The 24,798-nt window shown below is 39.2% G+C and overlaps 1 protein-coding gene across 1 annotated transcript in view; it reads left to right on the forward strand.

The window, feature by feature from the left end:
• Window positions 1-9,267: 9,267 nt before the first annotated feature.
• LOC137094945 (zinc finger protein 541-like) overlaps window positions 9,268-24,798 on the forward strand; it is a 36,049-nt gene continuing 20,518 nt past the window's right edge. Inside the window, exons 1-5 of the mRNA XM_067460955.1 lie at window positions 9,268-9,395; window positions 11,894-12,093; window positions 16,945-17,283; window positions 18,941-19,184; window positions 21,530-23,291. Of these exons, the coding sequence (XP_067317056.1) occupies window positions 16,983-17,283; window positions 18,941-19,184; window positions 21,530-23,291 (2,307 nt within the window). The 5' untranslated portion in view covers window positions 9,268-9,395; window positions 11,894-12,093; window positions 16,945-16,982. The remainder of the gene's footprint in view (window positions 9,396-11,893; window positions 12,094-16,944; window positions 17,284-18,940; window positions 19,185-21,529; window positions 23,292-24,798) is intronic.

Raw genomic sequence — 24,798 nt, forward strand, 5'->3', positions numbered from 1 at the left:
GTATGGGCTAGTAAGACCTATGAAAGCTATTGCCACTCAATGCAAATAATATTAAACAAAGCAGAAAGCCGGGATGAGTATAAAGCAAATAATATACAAAAACTGACTACACAACCTGGGGATCACATCCAGACACAGTGAAAACATCTGCCCTTGCTTTGCTACTCTGCTTCTGAATACGCATACCCAGTGTGGAATACAGCTCACCATGTTAAAACAGTGGATGTGGATCTTAATGAGATATGCCACATTATCATAGGATGCCTATGCCCAACACCGCTGGAGAAATTATACTCTTTAGCCGGTATCACACCATCTGACATCCATCGAGAAGTAGCAGGCAGTAATGAAAGGACCAAGGCATTGACACCTCCGGCCCGTCCTCTGTTTAGGTATCAGCCAGCACACCAACATCTTAAATCAAGAAATAGCTTCCTAAGATCTACAGAGATACTTGCAGGAATCCTCAGCAAACGAGAGTCCAAAAGTGGCAGGGTAAAACCTGGAACCTCAATCAGTGGCTGATTTTTACACATTATACATTATAACTGTGTTCTCAATTTATTTCTGACACAATAAATAAGTATAAAGCGGGTTGTAAGTCTCTTAATACATAGAAAGGAAGCAAGGAGGTTGGTATTGCTTTTTACTAGAGAAGCTGTCACCAGAAGTGAAAATAATGTGGCCCTCCAGGTGTGTTGGACTGACACTGCTATCTTATCCAGCATGGCCAATTGTGGAAAGTGTTGGAAGATCTGGTCCAGCATATCTGAAGGACTGTACAATATTACCCTGCGACAGACATCATTAAACAGGTGCCTGCAGTACCTGCAAAAAAGCATCCTTCAGAAAGCACCTACATGCATAAGGGAAAAATCACATTTCAGAGACACAAACTGTGTTTTAACTGTTTCAGAAATGACAAATCTCCTGTACAAACATTAATTCCAAAGAAAGACATCTGAATGTGTGTGGTACATGTTGGGGTTTCATTCCAGAGGTTCCGTGGCAGTTGGGCAAGTGGAACTTGGAAAATGAGACAGTAAATGTTCTCATATTTAAAAAGCAGGCAAGAACTTAAGCTTACTTCTAATGAAAGTGAACCTTTTAAATACAGATGCTTAGGATTTTGCAGTGCAAATTATATGGAAGTGGCAAAGTGCTGTGACATTTGGGTTGTTGTAGGTTTTTTCGGGCTATATGGCCATGTTCTAGAGGCATTCTCTCCTGACGTTTCGCCTACATCTATGGCAAGCATCCTCAGAGGTTGTGAGGTCTGTTGGAACTAGGAAAATTGAGTTTATATATCTGTGGAATGACCAGGGCGGGACAAAGAACTCTTGTCTGTTGGAGCTAGGTGTCCATAGATGCAGGCGAAACGTCAGGAGGGAATGCCTCTAGAACAGGGGTCTCCAAACTAAGGCCCGGGGGCCGGATGCGGCCCTCCAAGGTCATTTACCCGGCCCTTGCTCAGGGTCAGGCCCGTAGCCAGGATTTCGTTTCGGGGGGGGCTAAAAAATTTTCAGGGGGGGTTTCGGGGGGGAGCTGAGTTTCGGGGGGGGGGGCTGAGTCTGAGTGAAAGAGGGTCTAGCCTAGCAAACCTTTTGTATCATTACCCCAATACCCCCATACATATGGGATATATTGAGTATGGTGATCAAATCATGATATTAATAAACATAACAGTTTAAATAATGCACCAGTAAGGCCTTTTCGCGAACCACCATGAGAATTTCGGGGGGGGCTGAAGCCCCCCGAGCCCCCCCCCCCGGCTACATGCTTGCTCAGGGTCAACCTAAGTCTGAAATGACTTGAAAGCACACAACAACAACAACAACAACAATCCTATCTCATCCGCCAAAAACAGGCCCACACTTCCAATTGAAATACTAATAAGTATTTGTTAAAATTGTTCTTCATTTTAACTATTGTATTGTTTTTAAGTATTTTTTGCACTACAAATAAGATATGTGCAGTGTGCATAGGAATTCATACATGTTTTTTTCAAATTATAATCCGGCCCTCCAACAGTTTGAGGGACTGTGACCTGGCCCTCTGTTTAAAAAGTTTGAGGACCCCTGCTCTAGAACATGGCCATATAGCCCGAAAAAACCTACAACAACCCTGTGGTTTTGGCCATGAAAGCCTTCGACAATACATTGCTGTGACATTTACTATTACACTACCATAATACAATAAAGCATAAGCAACTCGTTTTGTAAACAAATTTGGTCACTTACTTTATCGATGATCCCTTTATTTTCTTCTTTCACTTGTGTTTGTTTTTCACATGGCGTAGATGGTTCCAGATTTCTGTTTTCACACCAAGAAAGAATTATAGTGGTCTTTGTAGAGGACCATCTTGGTGGCTGTCTCTGATGTAGGAACTCCCTCCCTGGCCCCTTCTACACTGCCATATAATTCAGATTATCAAAGCAAATAATCTATATCTGCTTTCTACTGGATTATATGAATCTACACCACCATATAATCCAGTTCAAAGCAGATAATCTGGATTTTATATGGCAATGTAGAAGGGTCCCTTATGGAGACTAGATTAACCCTCTCTTTGCTGTATAGTAATAGTGGGTTAAAGCCCTGTGCTGACAGGACTGAAGACCAACAGATCGCAGGTTCGAATCCGGGGAGAGGTGGATGAGCTCCCTCTATCAGTTCCAGCTCCTCATGCGGGGACATGAGATAAGCCTCCCACAAGGACCATAAAAACATCATATCATCCAGGCATCCCCTGGGCAACGTCCTTGCAGACGGCCAATTCTCTCATACCAGGAGTCACTCCTGACACGACCAAAGTAGTAATAGAGCAGACATGGGCAAACTTGGGCCCTCCAGGTGTTTTGGACTTCAACTCCCACAATTCCTAACAGCCTACCGACTATTAGGAATTGTGAGAGCTAGAGTTCAAAACCTGGAGGGAGGGCCCAAGTTTGCCCATGTCTGTAATAGGATAAAATAATAAATGCCATAATAATAATAATAATAATAGAGTAAAATAATAAATGTAATAACAATAAAGTAAAATAATCAATGTAATAATAATAAATTGATAAATGTAATAATAATACATGTAATAAAAATACTAATAACAACGGAGTAAAATAATAAATAAGCTTGACTTGAATATAAGCCGAGGGGACGTTTTCAGCCTAAAAAGGGGGCTGAAAAACTAGGCTTATACTCGAGTATATATAGTAATTGGCTTCCATGTCTTTAGGCAAAGTAAGGAAACTATTGATATTCCGATGAGATCCAAAACACACAGTCAGGCAATTTTTGTTAGAACCAACCAAATTGTACTAAACTGTTGGTTTTATTTCCTGTCTATTAGTGACTATTAGCCTCTTAAGTGCTTTTTAAAGAGTTTCACTGGCCAAGTAGTCCTGTATATGTCGACTCAGAAGTAAGCTGGTTGAGTTCAATGGGACTTATTCACAAAAACGAGTGCGTAGGAAAGTAGCCAGCTGCTCAGTTGCTGGTATGGGGATTTAATCACTTTGTTTTATTATTATTATCATCCCTATCCTTCCATTTTTAATACTTAAATACTGTTATTTCACTACAAACGAGACAAAAGCAGTAATGAGAAATTTCACTACAAACGAGACAAAAGCAGTAATGAGAAATTATAATTAAAGCCTTCCTAGAGGCATTAAAAGTTGGATGGTTAAACTGTTTTTCATCACTAATACTACAGCCACAATCAGCAGAAATAATAAAATGAGTATACCCTACCAATAGGAAATGTCTAGTTTAAGTCTCATGAGAGATACTAAATTGCAACTGTTTATTTGCAGCAGTCAGTCACAAATAAAGACTTGTAGCCAAACAAGAAGATAAAATAGAAAATACTAAACTGTTAGGATCTGATAATGACATCCTATCGATTTGCTATAAAAGCAGAGGGAACAAAAGGGCGGCTTTCTTAGAGAAAAGAGTCAATGTGGGAGCAATCTAGTCTAGCAGCACTTGAGGACAAAAAGCAGATAGATTTTAATCTTATCTGTTTCCCTTTCTTCTTTCTACCAAGGTGACAAAGGTAGCAGATACCAATGCTATATCATGTGACTGGGACTTGAAAGAGCTAGGTTTAAGGGTGCATCAACACTGCAAAAACCATGCAATTTTGCACACTTTAAACTCAAAACTCAGTGCTGTAAAATCGTGGGACTTGTAGTTTTCCTGAAAGTTTCCGCCTTAAGCTCTTTGCATGTATAGAATAGCGAGCCAATAAGAATACAATGAGTAAATAATACACCAATGAAAGAGACAAAACTGTAAACACTAATCAAAATTGTGATGTTTGACCCACTGTAAATGACAAAAGACCTCAGGTCCCATCTTTTATGCTTCAAACTACCTGTCACCATTTGCTTAGCTGGCAAATAAAGCTGTCTGCACAAAACTCAACTCATCCGTGTGTCCATCTTTTGAGGGCAGAAGTTAAGGGAGCCTCTGAGAGCATGCAGAGTTCCTCCTTCATGAGTTGTTTATAAAGTCCAATGTTTGTAACTCGGGGACTGCCTGTATAGGCTTCGGCGAGGCTTAAATTAGTTGTTAATGCACTACTGTAATCCTATATTATTCACAAAAATGTGTGAATAGGAAAGTATTTTATCATTTTAGTCGCTCTTTTATCATTTTAGTCGCTCTCCTCTGGACACATTCCAGCTTGTCAATGTCTCTCTTGAATTCTGGGCACCACAGTTCAAGAGAGATATTGACAAGCTGGAATATGTCCAGAGGAGAGCGACTAAAATGATAAAAGGTCTGGAGAACAAGCCCTATGAGGAGCGGCTTAAGGAGCTGGGCATGTTTAGCCTGAAGAAGAGAAGGTTGAGGGGGGATATGATAGCCATGTATAAATATGTGAGAGGAAGCCACAGGGAGGAGGGAGCAAGCTTGTTTTCTGCTTCCCTGGAGACTAGGATGTGGAACAATGGCTTCAAACTACAAGAGAGGAGATTCCATCTGAACATGAGGAAGAACTTCCTGACTGTGAGAGCCGTTCAGCAGTGGAACTCTCTGCCCCGGAGTGTGGTGGAGGCTCCTTCTTTGGAAGCTTTTAAACAGAGGCTGGATGGCCATCTGTCAGGGGTGTTTTGAATGCAATATTTCTGCTTCTTGGCAGGGGGTTGGACTGGATGGCCCATGAGGTCTCTTCCAACTCTTTGATTCTTTGATTCTATTTGATTTTATATGGTTATTTTGAAGTCCCTTTCATCACTTACGCTTGAAGCTCAGGTGTCGGCAGTGGCCGGGAGGGCCTTTGCACAACTAAGACTCGTGCGCCAACTGCGACTGTACCTCGTGAAGGCGGATCTGGCCAGGGTGGTCCATGCCTTAGTCACCTCCAGATTGGATTACTGTAATGTACTCTACGTGGGGCTACCCTTGAAAATGGCCCAACGGGCAGTGGCCAGGTTGTTAACTGGTGCTCCTTACAGGGAGAGGTCAACCCTCCTTTTTAAGGAGCTCCACTGACTGCCATTTATTTTCCGGTCCCAATTCAAGGTGCAGGTGCTTACCTACAAAGCCCTAAATGGTTTGGGACCCACCTACCTGCGTGACCGTATCTCTGTGTACAAACCCACACGATCTCTTCGTTTATCTGGAGAGGCCCTACTCACAATCCCACCTCCATCGCAAGCGCGATTGGTGGGGACGAGGGATAGGACCTTCTTGGTGGTGGCCCCTCGACTCTGGAACTCGCTCCCCAAGGACATTAGGCATGCCCCAACTATGGCAGTCTTTAAGAGGAGCCTGAAAACGTGGTTGTTCCAGTGTGCCTTCCCACAATAAGGAAACCCATGATCTAGGATTGTCTGCTCGCTCCATCTCTCTCCAAATACCTATCCTAGTTATATGTCAGCTTGTCATGCCCAGCATTTTTAAAATTTCAATTATTACATTTGGCCCTGCCATAGGTTTTTAATGCGTTGTGGTGTTATTGTTACTGTTTATTGCTTTGTTTATGAGTTTATTTATTGTCTGTATTGCTGTCATTGCTTTTTTACTGATGTATTTGGGCTCGGCCTCTTGTAAGCCGCACTGAGTCCTTCGTGAGATGATAGCGGGTATAAATAAAGGATTATTATTATTATTATTATTATTATTATTATTATTATCAATTATGAACTGTTAGTACCGTATATTCTGGCATATAAGACAACTGGGTGTATAAGATGATCCCCAACTTTTCTAGTTAAAATATAGAGTTTGGGATATACTTGCCGTATAAGACTACCTCTCTTCCAACACACACCAAATAATTTTTTAAAAGCATCAGATTTTATTTCAATATGGTAATTTTCCTATTCCTGTACCTCCTTCTCTGCCTCTCTGATCTCGCACCTGCGCGCCTGCACCACTTCACTGCAGTCTTCAGGAGCGAGATCTGAGAGGCAGAGGAGGAGGTACGCTAATAGGATACAAGGGTGGGCCAGACAGGTAAAAGAGGTGTGTTTTTCTGGGTCCAGAGACACTCAATCTCTTTTTTCCATACCCCGAGCGCCCCGGACGCCTGCAACTTGCTCCGCCCTTCACCTACACCTTCCCGGTGAGGCGCCCCTTCACCTTACCATCGGGACTGCATTAAGTTCACGAATCCTGATGAATGAATTTTCTTCCTCCATTCTTGCACAGCATTGCCCTTAATGCTTTCATACAGTCGCTGCACACGGCAGGGACGCGGCCACTGCCATTTTTGAGCTCCCTCCACAATATGCAGCAACCACAGATTCTCCAATCAGGATTAGAAGTTTCAGCACCTGCTCTATACAACGACTCCCGGCGTATAAGACTACTCCCGCATATAGGATGACTCCCATGCACAAGGCTACTCCAGCGTATAAGACAACCCCCGTGTATAAGACTACTCCCATGTCTAAGACGACCCCTGACTTTTAAGAAGATTTTCTTGGGTTAAAAAGTATTCTTATACGCCAGAATATACGGTATTTTATTTTAGCTGTTAGTGCAATTAAACCCTACTTTGTCCCTCGGATCATCTGTCCAGATACATTACATTGCTCTCTCACCCAGTGTTTTTAAACTTTTAATCTCTGCAACCGGCCCTGCCCACCGTGACCAACTTTCTGTGTTAAAATATTGTGATTTTATATTGTTCTGATGTGTTTATTTATACTGTTTCGTGTATTTTATCTTATTTTCTTATATTTTATTGTTGTATTTTTATGTTGTATATTTGCATGGTATTCCTCGGCTTGGCCTCATGTAAACCACCCCGAGTCCGCTTGGGGAGGTGGTGGTGGGGTATAAATAGTTTTTAAATTATTATTATTATGATTATTATTATTAGGAGTAATTTTTGCTCAGAATTATAAACCTTTATGGCAGGATTGGGCAAAGTTGGCCCCGCTATAATGAGTACTACTCTGCATATTATCTGCCTATCTCTTTTATCTTGTCTGAGTTTTTAATTAATTTTAATTAGTTTTTTTAAATCATTACATGTAGCCCACCCATTGTCTCTGTGCCTATGTCTATTGTAATTCTTATATTGTTATGTATTCATATGTTTTATGTAATTATGATGTTGTTTATTGTTTGCATTTTCGGTTGTGTTTTGGTTTTCTTATCATAATTGTTGTTCGGCCCTAGCCCCATGTAAGCCGCTCCGAGTCCCCATTGGGGGGAGATGGTGGCGGGGTATAAATAAAGTTTATTATTATTATTATTATTATTATTATTATTATTATGGACCTCAACTCCCACCATTGGGTTGCTGTAGGTTTTTTGGGCTGTATGGCCATGTTCTAGAAGCATTCTCTCCTGACGTTTCGTCTGCATCTGTGGCATGCATCCTCATAGGTTGTGAGGTTTGTTGGAAACTAGGGAAATTGGGTTTATAAATCTGTGGAAGGTCCAAAATGAGAAAAAGAACTCTTGTCTGTTGGAGCTACATGTGAATGTTTCAATTGGCCACCTTGTCAATTTCAGGATGTGGACAATTTCAACAGAAAGGAAGAAACCATGAAAATGAACAAAATCTGGCTACCAGTACTAAAAAAAACTCTGAAATTATAACAATAAATAAAAAAGCAAAAAAGCAAAACTCAAACACAGGGGAACTCCAGACAAGGAACAATCAGGAACACCTAATCACCTCTCAACAAAGGAATTTCCCAGGCAGTAACAAGCCACACTTAAAAAACTTGTCAGGCCATCAAATGCTAATTAGGTAGCCAATTGAAACATCCACAGCTACCTCCAACAGATAAGAGTTCTTTCTCCCACCCTGGACATCATTCCACAGATGTATAAACCCAATTTTCCTAGTTTCCAACAGACCTCACAACCTCTGAGGATGACTGCCACAGATGGAGGCAAACAGTCAGGAGAGAATGCTTCTAGAACATGGCCATACAGTTCGAAAAACCTACAACAACCCAAAGATTCCAGCCATGAAAGCCTTTGACAATAAATTATTCAATATTAATTTCACTGTATTTCTTTGCAATGTAAAGACCTGTATGGTCCAGCCCAAGTTGTTCTGTTTCCCATAAGCATTATTCACATCTTTTGTTAGTTCTCTGGGCCCTTTCACACAATCCTATATCCCAGAATATCAAGGCAGAAAATCACACATTATCTGCTTTGAATTGGAATATATGGTAGTGTGGACTCAATGACTCCGGCCATTAAAGCCTTCGACAACCCTAACCCATGGCTGGTTTATATCAATTCCATAAAGTTTGGTGGATCTGATCCTCAGTTTTCTGCTTTAAACCGGATTATATGAGTCCCCACTTCCAGATAATCTGGGATAAACAGAAGGCCTGGGATCCGATCCTGAGATATTGGGCCTATCTGGAAGGGCCCTAAGTTGTTAGTGGTGTTTACTTTTTTGTGGGAACACTATATATGTATGTGTGTGTTTGTAAAATGCTGTATTCTCCTTTCCTGGTGTGTCTATTTCCCTCAGAGGCCCCTCAGTTTCCCCTCTTCCCTTCCAGCTTCGCCCCTTGTGTGGATTCCTGAAGAGGAAACCCTCACAAAATGGCGGCGCCTCTTCCCTTCTTTCCCGCCAAAAGCAAAACAAAACAAGGCGTCGTTCCTGCCTTCCTTCCTTCGCGCGCTCGCGTCCCCGCCCCTCGCTCCTGCCGCCCAGCAAGCCCCGCCCCTTTTCTCTTCGCCCCGCCCCTCGCGCCGTTCGGGAAAAGGGAGGTTGCGCGCGGCCGTTGGGGGCGGCTGTGGGCGTGGCCTCTTTTTGAGCTGCTCCTGCTCAAAAGCCAGAGCGAGAGGGAGGTCTCTCTGCGCAGGCGCGGGTCGACCGGTACAGCAGTGGCCTCCTTGCTAGTATTTTGCTTTCTCTTGGGAGCCTGGAGGAGAGAGAGGCCTTCTTCCCCTTTGAGGTCTCACCCACCTTTCTGGTTTATTCCCACCTAATTATTATTATCAACAGGCAATTCTTCCCCCTTCCTGTAACATATTTGTTATCTCCCCTCCTTAGTATATATTTAAATCTCCTCCTTTCCAGCTTTTGCAACTACAGCCTCCATGATTTCTCCTCCCATTGCTGCCATTTCTTGGCCTCTTTTTCCTAACCTATGGCTGTTTATGACGGTTTAGAACTCCACCATTTCCTCCCTGTCCCCAATGACATGCAGCAAAAGCCACTTTCTATTCTTTCTATCCATGATCTCTTTCTTTTTCCTGTTTTACTAATAGGGGACAAGTCTTTCAAGGATTTATGTGCAACTGAATTTACTTTATCCTCATTGCATCTCCTTCTCAATATAAAGCCCTTCAGAAAAATCATAGAATCAAAGAGTTAGAAGAGACCTCATGGGCCATCCAGTCCAACCCCATTCTGCCAAGAAGCAGGAATATTGCATTCAAATCACCCCTGACAGATGGCCATCCAGCCTCTGCTTAAAAGCCTCCAAAGAAGGAGCCTCCACCACACTCCGGGGCAGAGAGTTCCACTGCTGAACGGCTCTCACAGTCAGGAAGGTCTTCCTCATGTTCAGATGGAATCTCCTCTCTTGTAGTTTGAAGCCATTGTTCCGTGTCCTAGTCTCCAAGGAAGCAGAAAACAAGCTTACTCCCTCCTCCCTGTGGCTTCCTCTCACATATTTATACATGGCTGTCATATCTCCTCTTAACCTTCTCTTCTTCAGGCTAAACATGCCCAGCACCTTAAGCCACTCCTCATAGGGCTTGTTCTCCAGACCCTTGATCATTTTAGTTGCTCTCCTCTGGACACATTCCAGCTTGTCAATATCTCTCTTGAATTGTGGTGCCCAGAATTGGACACAATATTCCAGGTGTGGTCTAACAAAAGCAGAATAGAGGGGTAGCATGACTTCCCTAGATCTGACCAGTAACCGGCCACTTGCAGTGCCTCTGGGGTCAATGTAAGGAGGACCTCCATTGTGCATTTGGCAGGGCTCAGACTGTATTATAGTAGGTGGTCTGTGGTTTGCTCTTTGCACTCGCATGTCATGGATTCCACTTTGTAGCCCCATTTCTTAAGGTTGGCTCTGCATCTCATGGTGTCAGAGCGCAGTCTGTTCAGCGCCTTTCAAGTCACCCAGTTTTCTGTGTGCCAGGGGAGAGTCTCTCATTTGATATCAGCCATTGATTGAGGTTCTGGGTTTTAGCCTGCCACTTTTGGACTCTCGCTTGCTGAGGTGTTCTTGCAAGTATCTCTGAAAACTATTTCTTGATTTAAGTCATTGGTGTGCTGGCTGAGATCCGAATAGGGGTGGGCCGGAGATGTTAATGCCTTGGTCCATTCACTATTGGTTGCTACTTCCCGACACATGTCAGGTGGTGCAATGCCGGCTTGACAGTGTAATTTCTCCAGTGGTGTAGGGCACAGACATGCTGTGATAATGTGGCATGTCTCATTAGAGCCACATAATAATAATAATAATAATAATAATATTTATACCCCGCTGCCATCTCCCCAAGGGGGACTCGGAACAGCTTACATGATGCCACGCTCATCAATACAGTCAGCATTAGTTAAACATGTGAAAAATCAAATTTGTTATATCTTATTATACCTTAACATTTCTTATCCCTCTAACCCCACACCCGTGAACCCAACCCCTATGATCTCCCGACACCCCTCAGTACAGATCACATAACTAACCCACAACTACTCATATGTCTTCTTTCACTAAATCCCCTTTATGGCAATCTTCAAATCTATCTTTGTCTTCTTTTCCAGATACTCAAGTGATTTTGTGAATTCTTCATTATTTTCTCCTCTGCTGCGATTTGTCAGCTTGGCCAGGGTGAGCGAAAGTTGGATAAGCAAGTCTCTAGTTTTTGGAGTTTTGTTTGTTTGTTTGTTTATTCATTTAGTCGCTTCCGACTTCGTGAGCTCCTGGACCAGCCCACGCCAGTGCTCCCTGTCGGCTGTCACCACCCTCAGCTCCTTCAAGGTCAAGCCAGTCACTTCAAGGATACCATCCATGTATCTTGCCCTTGGTCGGCCCCTCTTCCTTTTTCCTTCCATTTTCCCCAGCATCATTCACTCCATCAAGCTTTCCTGTTTTCTCTTTATGTGTCCAAAATACTTCATCTTTGCCTCTCATATTATTCCTTCCATTGAGCGGCTGGGTTTTATTTCCATGGCTTCTTCTTTTCACTCTTTTCCTCCCAGTTTAGTTTTGTCTCATGGTAAATAATTTATTTTTGCTATAATTTGAACACAGAATTTAAGATTCTTGACAAGTTTAATCATTATGTATATAGCATCCTCGTGAATGGTAACTTGATTGTTTCCAGCTAAAAGTAATGCGCTACTTGGTAAACACATTGAAATGATTTTGCTAATTAAAATATAAATGGTGTATTTTGACTGTGTGTGTGCACTGTGTTCTTTTTATGCTTTTAGGGCTCATCTTGGAGTTCCTTCCAAATCTGCATACTACTATCGAAGTGCGTTGGACTGTAGTATTTAGGACCACTGACACTTCTTTCATTATTGTGAAGACAAGAAGTGCTGATAAACTTTGCTTTATTCCCGGTGAAGCAGCATTGAGGAACAGAGCAGAATTTTAGACTGAATTTTAGATATTTATGAAATAACTACTGGTAAGTCTTAGTCTCCAAATGACCTGAATGTCCATGCATAATATTAATATTTTCTTGGTGTGTCTCCCCCTCCTCCAAATTTAGGATAACATTAAAATGATATTTTTTGTATTTCGTACAAGAAAATACATTTTTTAAAATGGTTTCCAGTTTACCTTCTCAGATTTCTTTTTCATGATAGTAGTCCATGCTTTAGTCACATCCCGTTTGGATTACTGCAATGCTCTCTACGTGGGGTTGCCTTTAAAGATATTTTGGAAGCTTCAATTGATTTAATATTTTCATTTTTATTTTTAGTGAGTTTTAACAGGATTTTGGTATTTTGTGATGCTTTTAGTTGTTATTTTGTTCATTAAGTTGAAATTAGGTTGTGGGATATTGTTGAATGTGTTTATTTTGATGTAATTGTATGTATGGTTTTTTTTTCAGGCAGTTGAATGTTTGCCTTACATGTGGGAAACCTCCCTGAGTCCCTTTGGGGAGATAGAGCAGTATACAAATAAAGTTTTATTATTATACTAGCTGTAACCGCCATGCATTGCTGTGGCCAACCTTCCCTCCCTCTTTCTCTCTGCCTTTCTTTCTTTCTTTCTTTCTTTCTTTCTTTCTTTCTTTCTCTCCTTCCTTCCTTCCTTCCTTCCCTCCTTCCCTTTCTTTCCTTCTCTCCTTCCTTCTCTTCCTCTTCCTCTTCCTCATCTCTTCCTTCCTCCCTTTTCTTTTCCTTCCCCTTTCTCCCCTTTCTTCCTTCTCTACCTATTCTTGGACTGCAACTTCCAACAGTCCTCCTAATCGATCTGTCTACCTACCTACCTACCTCCATCTAATCTAACTATCTGGAGGATTGCTGGGAGTTACAGTCCAAAAATAGGAAATATGCAGGGATTGAGATGCTCTCAAAGAAATCCAAGGACAAGCAAGCTTGCATATTGGAAGCAATGCATTTGGATCATCCTCCTTCTCCTAAAGGGCCTGCTCTAGGGGATACTGGGAGCTGTCATCTGGATATGCCATTGTGTGATTTGTTTGCTGGGGGAGTCATTTTTGCACATGCGCTGTAGCATCTTTGTGCTTTATTGGATTTTTAAGCCCCTTCCACTGTGTTTTTCAGTGTTTTTATGAGTGATGGTCACTCGTTGGGCTGTTAGGAGTGTAGTGTCCAAATCTCATGTCAATTCGTCCAGTGGTTTTTCAGTTATGTTAATCCCACAAACGAACATTACATTTTTATTTATATAGATTATTATTATTATTCCGAGATTGGCAGCCATGTTACTTATGAGAGCCATACAGGGAGCGAACAACTCCCATGTTACGTCAGCTTTGCGGTTGCCAATCTGCTTCCAGGCTAAATACAAAGTGCTGCATCCCTGTTTACAAACCTGTTCGGACTTTGTGATCATCGGAGGGGGCCCTCCTCTCGGTCCCACCCTTGTCTCAAGCGCAACTGGTGGGAACAAGAGAGGGAGCCTTCTCTGTGGTTGCCCCTTCCCTCTGGAACTCCTTCCCCAAAGAAATTAGAACAGCCCTACACTCCTCTCCTTTAAGAAAGAGCTAAAAACCCACCTTTGCTTGCTTGCATACAAAGAGGAGGATGAGTAACATCATTGACTTTCAATGGAAGAAGCTGACGATGACTATTTTATTGTAATTTATTGAAGAGCTATATTTTTATATCTTATACAGTTTAAATTGTTTGACCATATGCTCTATGATGCTTGACAGTTTAATTTCTATTACCACCCAATGTATTTTAATTTGTTTTAATGTATAAGTGTCTTAATGTTGAGTTGATGGCATTTAATGTTTGCCAATTTTAAGTTTTATATCTGGAAGCTGTCCTGAGGGAAGAGAGGGTGGGTTAAAAATTAACTATTATTATTAGTAGTATTAGTATTGTGATGAGATGAGTTGTGAGATTGATTAGTTAATGTTCTCAAGCATAATGGTGACTTTATATATCTTTCCTAATATAATAATTGGGCTTCAGCTTCCTGTATATCATAAAGATTTACAATAGTTTTAGCAATTTTTAAAGAATGTTTATGTTTTCTCCTCAGTCGAAACACTCCACAAGAGAGTGTAGTATGCATTTTTATTTTGTATTATTACTTTAAGAACATATTTTCAGTTTATCCTGTGGAAGACACTTGATGTTTCATAAATAATGGGAATTTGAAGAAATGTATAACTTTTTTTCAAATACTTCATTTTGTGATAAGCAAAAAGATCTGATGCAGAGGGAGAAGTCTATAGTTGACTCTAGATTTGATTATTCACAGATTTGATTAATAATAATAATAATAGTAATAATAACTTTATTTGTATTCCGCTCTATCTCGTTGAAGGGACTCCGGACGGATTCCAACAGATCAAAGGCAAACATTCAATGCCTTGATAAAACCATAAATACAAATACAATAAAACAAATAAACTAATATCTAAAACCAAAGCAGTTCAATACATGGTAACGTTAGGTAATAATTGCTGTATTTGCAAATTTAGCACCAAAACATCACAATGTATTGAAACAGCTGTGGATCCGGACGGGCGGCAGGCTGCGTTCTATAATACAGAATGTTGGATGAGCGAAGGTTGGATAAGTGAGACTACTGTAATGGGAATTTGAAGAAATGTATAACTTGCTTCAAATTTTGTGATAAACAAAAAGATCTGTCGCAGAGGGAAAAGGCTATAGTTGGCACTCCACATTTGCAGATTGGATTATTCACAGATTTGATTAATAATAATAATAAACTTTATTTGTATTCCGCCCTATCTCCCCGAAGGGACTCAGGGCAGATTCCAGCAGATAAAAGGCAAACATTCAGTGCCTTGATAAAACCATAAATACAAATACAATAAAACAAATAAACTAATATCTAAAAACTATTTATGTATTTATTTATTTACTGTATTTGTATACCGTCTTTCTCAGCCCATAGGCGACTCAAGGCAGTTAAAAAGATAAAATTCAATACTTAAAATATTATAAATACAATTAAAAACAACATATAATAAAAGCTAAACAAATCAATAAAATATAAATTCATAGTGTCTCCTTGTTAAAAACGTTGTCCGGTCTCATTGTCGTCATTCCATTTTCCTACGTCAGTTACTCTGCATTTGGAAACGCTTGTTCAAAAAACCACGTTGTTGTGGCTCAATCTGAGCCTGAGCCTGAGTCTGAACTGTTTGGGCCTTATGCTGGGCCTGCACGGCCTTCTGAGCCTGAGTTTCTGCAGGATGATGAGGAAGCTGATGGGTTAAAGATTTCTGTACATGTTCCAGACGGGGCTGATAGTGTGGCTTCTGAGGAAGAAACAGCAAGTCTGTTCCCCGGAGAAAGGAATGTGCCTTTAAATAAGTGGTTCTCAACCTGGGGTCCCCAGATGTTTTGGGCCTTCAACTCCCAGAAATCCTTGCACCTGATAAACTGGCTGGGATTTCTGGGAGTTGTAGGCCAAAAACATCTGGAGACCCCAGGTTGAGAACCACTGCTTTAGATAAAGATAGTGAAACTCCACAACTGCAGGTGGAGACTCCTTTTGGTTCCCAGGGCGATCAGGCCCAGCTGGGCTGAGATAATGAGTTGTCTAGCCTTGAAGATAATAGTGAATTAATGAGTAGACAGGATTGTTTACAATTAATTCGCAGAAGCACATGCCTTGCTAGCAAGCGTGAAAGCCAAAGGTCAACGTAATGCTTTCATGTCAGGTAAACTTATTTAATGATGTAACCGATAGGCATTTTCTGTCAGTCCAATGTTGCTCTTTCCTTGGTTAACTTCTGTGGAATTACCTTGGCTTTTACGGAACGGTTCTGGCTTCTTTGAGACTTGGATTTTGATCTTGATGTTACCTGTCTACCATGGATTCTTGTTTGACCATTGCTAAGGGATTATGCTTCATGTTATTTGCCTTTGGATCTTGGGGAACTTTGCCTTTGCATTTAAGGCTCTGTTTTGCCTATTGAACTTTTGCATCTTTATTTCTCTGTTTTGATTTTGCTTTTTCTCAATAAACTACAAAACCTACAGCCTTGGTTTGTGATGGTGTCTTGAGCAAGGTGAAAACTACCCTGAGTTGCGACACATGTCGACTTTTTTCTGGAATGTTAAAAGGGAGGTAGCCGATCTAATATCTATTGGGATGGCATTTCATAGCCAAGGGGCCACCACCGAGAAGTCTCTGTCTCTTGTCTCCGACAAACGTACTTGTGACAAAGGCAGTAACGAGAGCAGGGCCTTCCCAGATGATCTTAAGGTCCTAGATGGTTCATAAGGGGAGATGCGTTTGGACATGAAAGTTGAGCCAGAACCGTTTAGGGCTTTATAGGTAAAGCCAGCACTTTGAATTGTGTCCGGTATCAGACTGGCAGCCAATGGAGCTGGCACAACAGAGGAGTTGTACGCTCCCTCGGCGCCGCTCCTGTTAGCAATCTGGCTGCCGTTCGTTGCACCATTTGAAGCTTCTGGACAGTTTTCAAAGGCAACCCCACGAAGCTGACCGGATCTCCTCCTATGAACCTACATGAGCCCCAAGGTCATCAGGAGAGGCCCTTCTCTCAGTCCTACCATCGTCCCAAGTGTGATTGGTGAGAACTGTGCTCTCTCTAAGTCCTCATCACACTAGAGAAAAAATACACTTAAAATCCGGTTTCTGCAGAATTCTGGTGTTTGTAGTTTAGGGGGAAGCCTTTAACAGCCCCACTAAACTACTAACCCCAGATTTCTGCAGGAGGCAGAAACTGGATTTTAAGTGGATTTTTCTCTAGTGTGAGGAATCTCTAGGTGTCTTAGGCTTTTGCACTCTCTTCACTGCTCACATTTCTTCTCCATCTTTTGTTTATCAGACTTAAACCTGACTTGGAAACTCGGAAGGTGGGCAGACATGGAGCAGTATCCATGTGATGAAAACCCCCTCCAATCTGAGATGCAGCTTCCTGAGTTTTCGGGGAATCCAGTGTTGGACTGCAATGACACTTTCAGCCATGACTTATGCCCAGATATGAGGGACATGATTTATTCAGGCCTCAACAACGTGGATGTGGATCCTAGCCTTTCGGCTACAAGTGTCAATAATGACTCTCTGGAGGACAACCTGGACACGTTGTCTTTATATACCGTGAAGGACTGTGATTCGTCTAAACTCCTTGATGACTGTGACACAGACTCACGGCCTCTTTTGCCTGGTGAGTGGCCTTCAGTAGCTTATTTAATTATTGCATTGCATAAATAAATAAGTTTAAAACTGATAAAATAAAGGGATCACAAGCAGCTAAATACTGCATATTCTCGAGTATAAGCCTAGTTTTTCAGCCCCCTTTTTAGGCTGAAAAATCTCCCCTCGGCTTATACTCGAATAAAGGTTATTTACTATTTTACTCTGTTATTGGTATTATTTTTATTGCATTTATTATTTTACTCTTTATTATTACATTTATTATTTTACCCTATTTGTTTTTATTACATTTATTATTTTTCTCTATTATTGTTATTGCATTTCCAATATTTTACTCTAATATTATTTTTATTATATATATTATTTTGCTCCCTTTATTGGAAGGATATGTAAGCACATTTACATTGAAAAAGGTTACAATACTGGTTTAATCAGAGTTAGACAGTCTTATCTTAAATTACAGTTTTATGTATATATATATATATATATATATATATATAAACTATTTTTATACCCCACCTGCTCTCAACCCAAAGGGGCCTCAGAGCAGCTTACAAGTTATACGTATATACAATATATTATATTATTAACATAGAATAATATTATATATTATATTGTACTATATAACTATAAGGAAGAGGGGTCGACCAAGGGCAAGATGGATGGATGGCATCCTTGAAGTGACTGGACTGACCTTGAAGGAGCTGGGGGTGGTGACGGCCGACAGGGAGCTCTGGCGTGGGCTGGTCCATGAGGTCACAAAGAGTCGGAAACGACTGAACGAATGAACAACAACATATAACTATAATGCAATATTATTAGCAAGAAGCACTACAGTTGGCCAGATACTGGTTAAAGGACATTTAATCAACTACCAAGCTTGCAAACTTTGTGCTTTGTCTGTTTGTTTGTTTGTTTTGTTCTGTTAGAAATATTATATAATTGTCTGGTTGCCCCTGACACGATAAATAAATAAATTAGCAATACTACATGTAATGTATAACATGCAATTATTATTATATTGTATTATTATTAGTATTATATTGTATTACATTAAAATATTATGATTAATATTATATGTACATACATTATATCATTAGCATAGCACAATATTCGTATTATATATTACTATATTATACTATACCACTATACTGCAATATTATTGGTAATATTACATGTCATATATAATATACAATTATTATATTGTATTATTATTAAATTGTATTACGTTATAATATTATCAATATGATATGTATGTTAAAAATTCAAAAACATTTAACCTACTGATGCCTCAATTAATGTAATTTTATTGGTATCTATTTCTATTTTGAAACTTACCAGTAGCTGCTGCATTTCCCACCCTCGGCTTATATTCGAGTCAATACATTTTCCCAGTTTTGTGTGGTAAAATTAGGTGCCTCGGCTTATATTCGGGTCGGCTTATACACGAGTATATACGTTAATTGAAACTGAAGGATGGATCAGGGTTCAAGGCATCATAAAATTCCATTCCAATTGGAAAGGTATTGTTACTGATACGATTATGTTCTGTGGAAAGGAAATGCAAGCACTAAAACTACTAAATCGTCAGAAGGAATCCTGGGAATGAGAGGGTAATTCGCATTAAACTACAGCTATGTCAGTAAAGTAGTTTTCATCCATTTAAGAACTAGGGCTTCCCGCTCCTTCCGCACCAAAAGAAGTGGAGCAAGGAGGACGATCCAGTTCTGGCAGTGGAAAGAAAGGGAAGATCCACCAAAACTCCCCACAAGCGTCTTTCCTGGATTGCAGCGTCTGTGGGAAGGCTTTCAGTAGCACCAGCTCACTCAGCAAGCATTATCTGACTCACAGCCAGGAGCGGAAGCACGTCTGTAAGATCTGCAGCAAAGCATTTAAGCGGCAGGACCACCTGTAGGTATCTGCCAATAAAACTGATTTAAGTGCGTGAAGATAATTTTTGCTGTAGTGGAAATATGGCTCGTTTCAATTTGCAATTGTGTCTGGCAAATAACCAAATGTAGTTAATATTCCTTAGTCATCATATATGATATAATCTGCCTCCAATTTAAGTAAATTGCAAAAATCGAGCTGCTTTGCAATGATACTCTGAGCGCACGGAGTAGTACATAGAACTAGTCTAGGGAGAATCCCAGCGATGAATAGGAAGCTAGCGTTTTGGAAACACTGGCTTTCTAATATTTCTTTGCCATATGTGAAATAATGTAAGGCCCCCAGATAATTGGCGGGGTGGGTGGGGAGAGTGTTGAGGAATTCTCTGAAGGGATATTTTTTTTATAATGTTAATATTGATTTAGGATTGTTTGCGCATCCTCATCTTTCTCTGAAAACCCCTATCCTAGTTTATCCTACCTTGCTCATGCCCAACATTTTAAATTTTAATTATTACATTTGGCCCGGCCATAGATTTTAAATGCTGTATGTTATTGTTATTGTTTATTGCTTATTGTGTATTTTTGTTTTTGAGTTTATTTTAACTGTTTTGTATTGACTATTCGTTATCGCCTTTGTTTATTGATGTGCTGTGGGCTTGGCCTCATGTAAGCCGCACCGAGTCCCTTGTAACGGGGTACAAATAAAGTATTATTATTATTATTAGTGAGGTTTTCAGAATATACATAAAAAATAGAAAGAAGGAGAAATAACAAAATATATATATAGTGATTACATCGAAAGTGGGAGAACATTTTATGGATAGGAAAGTAGTAGGAAAAAAAGAAAAACAAGGGGAAGGAGAAGAAAGAATAAAAAGGTAAAAAAAAAAGATTTAAAAAATAAAAAGTGTCCAAAAACAGGGGGAAAAAGAAAAAATGTGTTGACTTCAATCTGATCTTTCTTGGTCTTTTGTGTTTTTATCCATATTTATCAGAAGGGATATTGATGTAACGATTTTATACAAAAATTTTCTTCAACTAAAATGAAATGGAAGTATTATGGGGAGTTATTCAGCCTTTTTTTTTTGGAAAAAAATATCTGACGTTCTGCTACCGTTTGTAGCTTTCCAATAGTTATATTATCTTGTTATTGTAATGGGAAAGCAGATACCGTATATATTTGAGTATAAACTGAGTTTTTCAGCCTTTTATTAGGCTGAAAAGGCCCCCCTCGACTTATATTCGAGTCAGGTTTATTTATTATTTTACTCTGTTATTACTATTATTTTATTACATTTATTATTTTACTTTATTTATTACTATTTTATTACATTTATTATTTTTCTCTATTTATTATTGTTATTATTACATTTATTTTACTCTACTGTTATTATTATATTTATTGTTTTTCTCAATTTATTATTGTTATTACATTTATTATTTTGCTCCTATATTACTACAGTTATTATTTTAATAATAATAGTAATAATAATAATAATAATAATAATAATAATAATCTTTATTTATACCCTGCCACCATCTCCCTGAAGGGGACTCGGGGCGGCTAACACGAGGCCAAGCCCAAAGATACAATACAGATAACAATAAAATACAAAATGCAGACAACAAAAATTGCATCAGAATAAAATACATATGGTAGCAAAATAAAATAAATAAAGCAAATTGACATAATGTATTTTACTCTATTTATTGTTATTATTTTACTTTTTTACTTATTTATTTTACTTATTTATTATTTTACTTATTTATTATTTTACTTTTATTTATTATTATTACATGAAGTCACGAGTCAGAAACGACTGAACGAATGAACAACAACAATTATTATTACATTTATCGTTTTACCCTATTGTTATAACATTTATTATTTTACTCTCCTATTATTACATTTATTATTTTTCTCTATTTATTATTGTTATTATTACATTTATTGTTTTACTCAATTTATTATTGTTATAACATATTATTATTATTATTATTATTATTATTATTATTATAACTTTATTTGTACCCCACTAGCATCTCCCGAAGGACTCGATGCGGCTTACACAGGCCAAGGCCTCAAAACACAATACAACAATACAATACATAAATACATTTATTATTTTACTCTCCTATTATCACATTTATTATTTTTCTCTATTTATTATGGTTATTATTACATTTATTATACTCTACTGTTATTATTACATTTATTGTTTTACTCAATTTATTATTGTTATAACATTTATTATTTTGCTTTTATTTTTATTATTATAGTTATAATTTTACTCTATTTTTATTATTATTATTACATTTATTATTTTACTCTATTTTTATTTTTACTTTTATCCAAATCTTTAGGAGTGGTCACATGCTAACGCACCAAAAAACAAAGCCATTTGTTTGCACAGAACAAGGTTGCAATAAGAGTTACTCCGACCACCGGTCTCTCCGTCGGCATTATGAAATGCACCATGGTTTGAAGTTGTTAAAGGATGATGAGATTATCGAAGGCTCCCCTTCTCCACGTGAACCACGTGCCCAGGTGGGGCCCAGCGGCATGAGAAGTGCAGAGAAGCAGTCTGTTGTCCACCCCGAACCTCAAGCCCCGAATGAGTTCCTCTTGGCCAACAGAGACCTCCTCAAGTGTATTGTCAGTAACTTTGTGGGCCAGAAGTTTCCACCTGCAGCTTCACCCTCGGTGGGACAGAACGAACCAAGTCCCAGAAGTTCCTTGCAACCTTGCACCTCTCTTTGTGGCCAGATTTCTTGTGTCCCCACAAGTTCTGAAACCGTTGGAGATAAAGACATGAAGGAGCTTTATTCTTCTCAAAAGAATACAGCTTCTTCCAGTGTATACACCATCATAAATCCTGCAAGTTTATCCGTACTTGGACCGACCGAGAACATAACAAATGTACAAGATGGACAAACACCTCCAGAACCTCACTTACCTTTAGAAACCACTCCTGCGGAGTATTGGTCAAACAGTGGCATCCCTGGTTTCTCGTTACTCCGAGGCCAAAAGATCCCTGCTACTCCTCTCCAGCCAAGTGGCAGCTTCCAGTTGGTTAGAAGTGTGCCGCCAGCGTCCACCAAAAGCAAAGGAAGTGGTGTCTATGTCACCCAGGTGTCACCCACTTCAAGTCAAGATGTTTTACAAGGAGTTGGGGGTCCTTCCCCTGCTTTGGATTCTTCGTCTCATAACGTTGATCATTCTGGTGTTTTGTCGTTCACGCCCCTCTTAAATACGCAAGAGGAAGTACCCAGAGAGCCCAAATTCAGTGGCTTTGAAGAGACTTTCACGCCGGTAACAAGGCTTCCCGATGCTCTGCAGCGCAACATCCTGCAGAAGAGCGAAACAGGACCAGTCTTTAGGCAGCTATTTGTCAAATCCCAAGGATCTTCTGCGAACCAGGACCAGATACAAGTCCAGAGCCACCTCTTCCAGAGGATCACCAAATCTCAGCACATTGTGTCTCACGCCCAGATTTCCGCTTCCTCGCAACTAATAGCTGGGGAGCCGGAGCCGGTTGCGGCGAAACCGCTGCAAAGCATGTTTCAGCAGCAGGCTGGTATGCTTAACCCGATTCCAGAACCGACAAAAAGGGAGATGTCTCCTTTATGTGTGAAGAAGGCCCCAGGGCCATTTCAGAAGGACCTCTCCTCTGAAAATGGAAAAGAAGGGCCTCGGTCTGCAACTCTTCTGCAGCCCTTTCAGTCATTCCCTGTACCTTCTCTGAGTTCAGATGCTATTCCTCATGTAACGCAAGCCAGAACCTTGAAAACAGGATGCTTGGGATTCAAAGATTTCTCCAGCTCCGGCCAATCGGTCATGTATGAAACCGCCCCAGGAAACCACACTTATGGGAAGCTGAGCCACCTAGAGAATAGCTCTCCCGGAGCAAAGAAGAAAGAGAAGAGCAAGGCTGGCTCCAAACAATCAGGTGGCAAAGGGCCTTCTCGAGGGGGCCGACCCCGTCGGAAAGAGAAGCCAAAGCTTGATCTGTCTTCCATCGTGTCTCCTAGTGAAGTGGCCATGGCGTCTTTTTCCATGCCCAGCACCTCATTCGATGGTTTGGCCAGAGAGAAGTCAAAGCTGCCCATTTTCAACAGAATTCAGGTACATACAAATAATTATTTTTATTTTTATTGCATTTATTATTTTACTCTATTATTATTGGAAGGATGTCCAATATATTTTTATTTATATAGATTTACATTATTTTACTCTATTATTATTTTATTACATTTATTATTTTACTCTATTATTAAGGGATTTATTATTTTTCCCTATTGTTATTACATTTATTATATTACTATATTATTAAATGTAATAACAATGGGGAAAAATAATAAATCCCTTAATAATAGAGTAAAATAATGTAAATAATAATAATAATGTAAATAATAATAATAATGTATTACATTTATTATATTACTATATTATTAGGAGCCCCCGGTGGTGCAGTGGGTTGAACCCTTGTGCCGGCAGGACTGAAGACCGACAGGTCACAGGTTCGAATCCGGGGAGAGGCGGATGAGCTCCCTCTATCAGCTCCAGCTCCTCATGTGGGGAAATGAGAGAAGCCTCCCACAAGGATGATAAAAACATCAAAATCATCCAGGCGTCCCCTGGGCAACGTCCTTGCAGACGGCCAATTCTCTCACACCAGAAGCGACTTGCAGTTTCTCAAGTCACTCCTGACACTACAAAAAAACCCGACTATATTATTATTATTATTATTAAATTTACATTATTTTATTCTATTATTATTTTATTACATTTATTATTTTACTCTATTTTTATGAGATTTATTATTTTTCCCTATTGTTATTACATTTATTATACTACTCTATTATTATTATTATTATTATTATTACATTTACATTATTTGCTCTATTATTATTTTATTTCATTTATTATTTTACTCTATTATTATGAAATTTATTATTTTTCCCTATTGTTATTACATTTATTATAGTACTCTATTATTATTGATATTATTATTATTACATTTACATTATTTTACTCTATTATTATTTTATTACATTTATTATTTTACTCTATTATTATGAGATTTATTATTTTCCTCTATTGTTGTTATTACAATTATTATATTACTCTATTATTATTATTATTATTATTATTATTACATTTACATTATCTTACTCTATTTAATTATTTTATTACATTTATTATTTTACTCTATTATTATGAGAATTATTATTTTTCCCTATTGTTGTTATATTACTCTATTATTATTATTATTACATTTACAGTATGCCACTCTATTATTTTTATTGCATTTATTATTTTACTCTATTGAAAGGATATCAAAGCACATTTACATTGAAGAAGGTTAGAGTAATGGTTTAATCAGAGTGGACGGTCCTATCTAAAATTACAGTTTTATGTAAATATTCAGAAACATTGAACCTACCGATGCCACAATTAATGTAATTTTATTGGTATCTATTTTTATTTTGAAATTCACCAGTAGCTGCTGCATTTCCCACCCTCGGCTTATACTCGAGTCAATACGTTTTCCCAGTTTTTTGAGGTAAAATTAAGTGTCTCGGCTTATATTCTGGTCAGTTTATACTCAGTAATTCATCAGCTATAGAAA

The sequence above is a fragment of the Anolis sagrei genome, chromosome X (genome assembly GCF_037176765.1).
Source record: "Anolis sagrei isolate rAnoSag1 chromosome X, rAnoSag1.mat, whole genome shotgun sequence".
NCBI classification, from domain to species: Eukaryota; Metazoa; Chordata; class Lepidosauria; order Squamata; family Dactyloidae; genus Anolis; species Anolis sagrei.